Here is a 7,349-nt window from a genome sequence, read left to right as displayed (position 1 = left end):
AGTCACACGACCGTAATGGTTCACCAGACTAGTCTTTTGCCTTTGGCGCCACCTCATATAGTTTATTATCACTCTATCAAACTCTTATCCAGAAACATATGATTGGTTGGAGGTCCTAAAAGAGAAGGTGCCCTAGGTAGGCTACTGTTTCAATTATAGACATTTATATTCATCCTATTATTTATTAAGTCTTAGGGTAAGCAATTATATTGAGGGGTGTTAGGGGAAAAAATATTTATTACAAAAAATATAATCAAATACTATGTCTTAACTTGAGAATTGCCACTAAATGATGAACTTAAAGTTGTAGAATGGGTGAAAAAATATATTAGGGAAGCTCTGCTTAAATTTTCATGCAGTGGAATGAATCAAGTTGGAAGTTCCTAGAACAAGCAGAAAAACAAGTTGTTGAGTAACTTAAGTAATACATTCTTCCCCTAAAAAGTAAAATATGTGAATAATAAAACCCACCTATTCTCTTTGGCTTTTAATTGCACTTGATCCTCTAATGTGTTTTAACAATGTACATATTGTCTGTGCATGATGGGTGCCTGTTGATGCCTTGTTTGTCTCAACCTTGTACAGCACTTTGGTCAGCTTCTGTTGTTTTAAATGTGCTCTATAAATAAAGTTTTATTTGATTTTAATAATATGCTGTGCTGACTGAGGGGGGAGGAAGTCAAGTCTATTGCAGGGAGTGGGTAGAGAGATTGAGCACATTTCCCCATGTTTCCCCAAATTGTTGCAATTCCTAAAACAAAACACAGGAGGCAGCAACACAACATCCATTTGTATCTAGTCTGCCGGAAATCTGTCTTGGAAATCGAAAGAACAATAAAATAATTAGTGAAATAACTAGTGAAAATAGCTGATCTGCAAGCTCAAAACGCATCAGATCTTGATTTGTTGTGAGCTTGTACATATAATATTTTCACTATATTTGTAAGATTTTTGCTTATAATGACATGTCCAAAATAGGGATCAATTATTAATTGATTAATTTACTGAATTATTGATCATCAGAAACAAATTAACTGTTGCACTCCTAGGTGTTCTCTTGTCTACAGGTCTGGAAGGTCACATAGTACTGTTACTGTATATAAACAATGGACATTCACTTTGCCAGCCTAGGCTGGCTCAGGGTGGAAGACAGGGTTAAACAACTAAAAATGGGTCTGGTCTTCAAAATTGTAAATGCAGATTTGCCCGATATGCCCCCTATACCCGCATATCTGTATAAATACCTCGAAAAAGTTAGTGACACCCACAGCCACGAAACTAGAGGGAGCGTAAACAACAATCTGGTACCACCCACCCATAAAACAAACATGGGCAAATTCTCCTTCTATAGCACAGCCACCAAGGAATGGAATAGTCTAACCCCATCCCTCAAAAAATGCAGTTCGCTGGGCTCATTCAAAACTGCCCTAAAAACCCATCTTTCTGGAGGCCGAAAGAGGAGCTAGTACCAGTTTCCCTGTAGACAGACGACCCCCCCCCCTCCTCTTTTTGTACATATTTTGTATTTCCTCATGCTTTTTTTTGTATATAATTTTTTATTTTTCCATGCTTCCCCCCCCCTTTCTTCTTGTACATATATTTTTAAATGCTTTTTTTGTACATAGTGGTACTTTTTCTGTATTATCTGTATTTTCATGTTGATTTTTGAACTGTTTGGTTGCTACTATATATGTCTATGAAATTAACTCAAGGACCCCAACGGAAACAAGTCCGCAAGGACTTTTTTGGCCGGACCTTTTAGACAAAAGCATTATAAATGTAACTGTGTTGTTTTACATTCTTTTGCCTAATAAAAATTTCAATCAATCAAAGTACCCGAGACCAACAGCAGGGGGCAGCAATACGCCAACTGGCCTCTAGACAGAGTGGACGTCAGAAGAAGAACATACCCACAATGCAGTAGTGAAAACAACATGGTGTGTTGACTGACTGTTGTTGACACTTTAAAATACCATAGATTTATATAAAAGTAAAATACAAAGAAAAGTCAAACGTGTCGTTTCTAAACAGTGTCGTCGTTAAGCAGCAGGAGGACGTTTGTTAGCAGCTCAACCACTGAAACACAGCAGGTAAAGATCAACTCATTCATGTTGGGTTTCATCTATTTATAACATTTAAGATGAACGGATCACGTCTTGTTTCATCTTTTTGTCTTGATTAACATAAATCATAAATCTAATTACTCTTAGCTGTTAGTTTGTTATAAAGTGATCATAAACACAAACGATAGCAGGCAGCAGCAAGACTATAGCCCCGAAACATGACTGTCATGGAGCTACTTGTTCCTGTTTTTTTTATGTTTACATTTACAACCAGTACATCTACATAAACGTTCAGATTTCAAATATAAAGTGCTGACCCCCCGGACACGGATGTTACAAGTTAGCTCCATAAAGAACCTCTCACTCCGCTATACAGCTCCGAGATGAGGTTCTATGTCGTTCTCATCCAGGATCGGTGCAACGCAAGTTCCCATTCTTCCCAATGCTGCTACCCTAAATATGGAGTGTGTTGTCTAGCCTCAATGTGTCGTCATGGCATCAGCCACAAACTAATCAGTCAGCACCAGGGTCAGCACCATATGAAAATGAACCATGAACCCCATCTTTAAAGTCCTTATTCAATTCCTTCTTTTCAGGCCAGTTTGTGGAGTCCAGACTGCAGGTGAAGATGAACTCTCCAGACTCAGCCAGGGCTATCTCTATTAAACAGGAACCTGAAGACCACCCACACCTCGGTACGTTTCATGTGCTTTTTCCTGTTCTGTTGTAGGGTTGTCACTATCTAATTTTACTAAGAAATAATCATGACCAAATATATCATGACAATAATAATATCCTGATGATTAAACAAATTGCTCATCCTGTCTGGTTGCAGAAACATAAAAAACAGATTGGCTACTTTCACCTTATTCACTTTAGACAATTATTTGCATTGCAGGAGTCCATCTTTTGATACGTTTTCCTTGTGTAATCTTAAATTACGAATTATTTATTCCCTATTATATGAATCCTATAATCTTTGCACCCAAGATTCATATGTTAGAGACTTGGGCTTAGGCCATATTGCCTTTACCTTCTGCAAATATTAGTTATTCTTGACACCACTAGGTCTCCAGTTATTAAAGTCCTTATTCAATTCCTTCATTTCAGACCAGATAAAATTTTCACTGTACAATAACCATTGCAAAAAATATCTTGACGACTGATAATAATCATAATGATATGTAGCTATCATTTAAAGATCTCAAAAAATCATTGTTAACCTTGTTTGTCTCATTACCATAACCAAAAAGCGCATAAACTGCACCATATAACTTCACATTGTACATTTGATCAGAAGTGGAAAAATACTTCCTTGATCAGCGTGAAGAAATTTCCATAATGATCTGATCGTCAAAACGGTTTGTGAGATTCGTCCCGGACACACAGACAGATTCGCAGACTCACAGACCTATTTCTAGACGTATAGAGCCACGCCATAAAAACAATTTTACATAGATTTTAATCTACGACCCAACTTTCACCTGACATTTCAAGCTTTCATGTGTGGAGATGTTTCTGTTTCATGATGTCAACTTAACTGCATGAGATGTGATTGGTCTACTTTTGAGGGGAAATACATACTGTACACTATGAATAGAAGAACGTGTATCTGAGCCTGTCTTGCATCTATTATTTTCTTTCAGTGGGAATGCACCTTAAGTAGGTGATACCTCCTTTTGTACATGGAGGATGGAAAGGTTTGTTTACACTTCAGGAATCCAGTGTTCACTATCATGTTATTTTTCTGCTCCAACTAGACATCCTGCACATGGCTGTGTGTAAAGAGGAGAGGAGCCCCAGTCTGCTCCAGGAGGAACCAGAGCCTCCACACATTAAAGAGGAACAGGAGGAGTTACTTCAAAGACCAGAGGAGCCTGTTGGGTCAATGTTGACATTACTAGCAGTGAAAAGTGAAGATGATGATGAAGACATCTCTTCACACTGTTCTGAAGTTGAAGTTGAACTTGAATCTGACACTGAAGTCTCTGAAGACAGTGATGATTCGGAGGAGACCAGTGGAGGTTAGTCAGTGTTAAACACAGGGACAGGACTTACATGGGTGTGGAAAACTGGGAGTGGAGAATAAAAGAGGTTGATGAAAAATACAATTAAATCAGAAATGTTAACAGGGAAGCCGTATGCTCCTAAACAACAGACTTGTTTGATGATGGAAGCTTGTAAAGTTGTATTTGTGCTCACCATTTTTAACCAGCCTCTCCCCTTCTCTCTTCCTCTCTCTCTCTCCCCTCTGCCCCCCCCCCCCCTTCCTCTCTCAGGAGTGAGGTCCCAGTCTTCCCAGACTCAGTTCTTCTCCTGTTCTGAGTGTTCATTCTCCTTCACATCTCAGCTCTACCTCTATAAACACATCAGGTGGAGACACAACGACCGGCAAAAATCAGCCTGTCAGCAAATCAACAGCTCTACAACCAGCCCGAAACAAGGAGATGGACCTTATCACTGTAAATATTGTAACAAGTGTTTCAGCCAGTCATCTTACCTGAAAAAACACCTGAAAAAACACCAGCGTGATGAAAAACCTCTCCACTGTAAAATGTGCGACAAGAGTTTCAGTTGGTCATCTGACCTGAAGAGACACCAGCGTGTCCACACTGGAGAAAAACCATTCCACTGTGAACATTGTGACAAGAGTTTCCGTCAGTTAGGTTCCCTGAAGAAACACCAGCATATCCACACTGGAGTAAAACCATTCCACTGTGAACATTGTGACAAGAGTTTCCGTGAGTTAGGTTCCCTGAAGAAACACCAGCATATCCACACTGGAGTAAAACCATTCCACTGTAAACATTGTAACAAGTGTTTCAGAGAGTCATCTAACCTGAAGAGACACCAGCGTGTCCACACTGGAGAAAAACCATTCCACTGTGAACATTGTGACAAGAGTTTCCGTCAGTTAGGTTCCCTGAAGAGCCACAATTATATTCACACTGGAGAAAAAACATTCCACTGTGAACCTTGTGACAAGAGTTTCCGTGACTCATGTCAACTGAAAACACACCAGCGTGTCCACACTGGAGAAAAACCATTCCACTGTGAACATTGTGACAAGAGTTTCAGTCATTTATGTTCCCTAAAGCGACACCACCAGCGTTTCGTTTGGGCAGCTTCTCTGAAAAAACAGTGTTGATTTTATCAGACAGTCTCAGTCTTAGTCCAGTTTCAATCGTCCTTGATACTATGATTTTCATCATATTTAGTCAACCTCATCCTGTTTTTATTTAGTAAAGTTTTAGTCAACAAAAAGTCAAGCATTTTAGTCCAACACAACCTTAAGTATTTAGCAAATATTTTTGTCAACAAAAACTGTTCACATTTTAGTCAAATTTTTTGTCACCAATAACTCTTTTAGTCTACCTTTATCCATGAAACGACATTCTGATTTTACCTCGCTGATCCCAGTACAAACCCAACACTAAGATTTAATTTGGTTACAGAACCTGAAGACACATCAGCGTATCCAACATTGTGACAAGAGGTTCAGTGAGTCCGGTTCCTTCAAGAGACATAAGCGTATCCACACTGGAGAAAAACCTTTCTTTCTATTGCATGTTCAACTAATCGCCTCTTCTAAAAAGACACCAGTTTATTCACACCAAGGGAAACGTAGAAGTAGAAGGGAAACGTTCTACTATAAATTAGCTCACTGGGAGGATCAAAAGAAACGCCTGTATGTTGGTATAGGGAGGTGGATAGAAGAGCAAAAATATTGATTTTCATACTGCTCCTGTCAACAGGCCTCGTCTCTTGTTTTTTTCACTTTTAAATCCTTAATATCCTCAATCTGTATTAAGTGTTAACAGTAACCATATGCAGCTATACATTTTTAGAAGTATATACTATGTAAATATATATTTGTTAATATACTAACAGAGCCGTATCTGCAGACAGGACTGATGAAATAGGATTGTGGGTGTGTTTTTATACCTTTTTGTGATGGTTATGATAAGTTACACCATTTTAGGTCAGCCTGACCCAGTGCAATTCATTCATTACAATCAATCTATCTTACAGAACTATTTTCCTGTTTACTAGAACATTCTGGTACAATAACCAAACTCTGAACTGTATTCCATTATTCTCTTCTCTATGACTTCATTAAATATTTCTACTACAAAAATAGCTTCTTTGTCACAGTCTGAATTCATCATACATTATGAATATAGCCATATAAATAATGTAGAGAAATATCATAGAAATATTGATATATTCACATAGTTTGAAAAAGATATGGTTAACACATGTTTAATACATGGTATGTGTTGTATCCTGTAACATGGTATTGGTATGTGTTGTATCCTGTAACATGGTATTGGTGCATTTCTGTGAGATGTGAGGATCAGACCTGTGCAGCATCAATGTGCAGTGATGGAAGCTCAAAGCTGTGATAGATGCAGTGCTGAAACTATCCATGTATCCAATATATTTAAAGGCATACTAGGTAACGTTTTCAACAAAACTAAAGTTAAATTGTATATCTTTTGTGAGTGGCAAAAGTTTCACAACACCCACTCCATGAATTTCACCCCCGGAAGCCTTTTATTTATATATTTTATATTGAACGTGGACTGGGGGGACTTTCCCGGGGAAATGACGTCATCTGGCCGGAAAACGGAGGTGGAAATGCACTGGTTTCCTTTTTGGCCAGGAACTACCGCAACGGTTTCCTGTTTGGCCAGGAACTATCGCGCTAATAACGAAAAGGAACCTCACGCTGATTTTAAGAGAATGTAGGATTAGAAGATCGAAAAAGAACAGAAAAACAAAGCACAGCTCATGGTAACTAATGCTCCACTGGCTAAGAGAAACGATCCGTAGATAGTATAAAACAATTAAAAGATCGCTTTTTGAAACGCTTCCGGCTTCCGGTGAAAACGAATGGAATTCTGGGTAATCGAGGACCACGGAAATTGTATGCAGTGACGGTAGTGACCAGCAGAGGTTGCTAAAAATCGTTAGTTGTGAATTTGCATTGTACAACTTTAACAAAATTAAAAAATGTCCGCCGGCGCCTGTCCAGTGTCCACATAGAGTTAAAAATAATAGAGAGGGCACCGGATATCGCCTCCCATCCACTTGCATTGAGTTGCTCACCCAGCGCATGTGCCTATTTGAACCCTTCTTCCGGGTTGGAAACGTATTGGAAAATGTGATGGGCGAGGCCTATTTGGGGCCTCGAACGCATCACTGAAGATTCTCGAAGCCCCATGGCCTCGTTCACATACATTGGCCACACCTGCAATACCTCAAATGGCCAGCATGTTCAAT

The 7,349-nt window shown here is 39.0% G+C and overlaps 1 protein-coding gene across 2 annotated transcripts; it reads left to right on the top strand.

Moving 5' to 3' along the window:
* Nucleotides 1–1,831: 1,831 nt before the first annotated feature.
* LOC308104061 (uncharacterized protein) lies at nt 1,832–6,169 on the top strand. Of its 2 annotated transcripts, XM_080454334.1 has the most exons (5): nt 1,832–1,937; nt 2,032–2,090; nt 2,660–2,758; nt 3,824–4,087; nt 4,343–6,169. In XM_080454334.1, the coding sequence occupies exons 3-5, from the start codon at nt 2,692–2,694 to the stop codon at nt 5,209–5,211; spliced, it is 1,200 nt and encodes a 399-aa protein (XP_080310460.1). In that variant the 5' UTR covers nt 1,832–1,937; nt 2,032–2,090; nt 2,660–2,691; the 3' UTR covers nt 5,212–6,169. The 2 variants fall into 2 exon arrangements, with proteins under 2 accessions (XP_080310460.1, XP_080310459.1); XM_080454333.1 differs by lacking the exon at nt 1,832–1,937 and having other exon boundaries at nt 1,943–2,090.
* The last annotated feature ends 1,180 nt before the right edge of the window (nt 6,170–7,349 follow it).

Source organism: Gymnoscopelus braueri, assembly GCF_963280865.1.
Source record: "Gymnoscopelus braueri genome assembly, chromosome: 17".
In the NCBI taxonomy this organism is placed as follows: domain Eukaryota; kingdom Metazoa; phylum Chordata; class Actinopteri; order Myctophiformes; family Myctophidae; genus Gymnoscopelus; species Gymnoscopelus braueri.
This window is presented reverse-complemented; position numbering and strand designations above follow the sequence as displayed.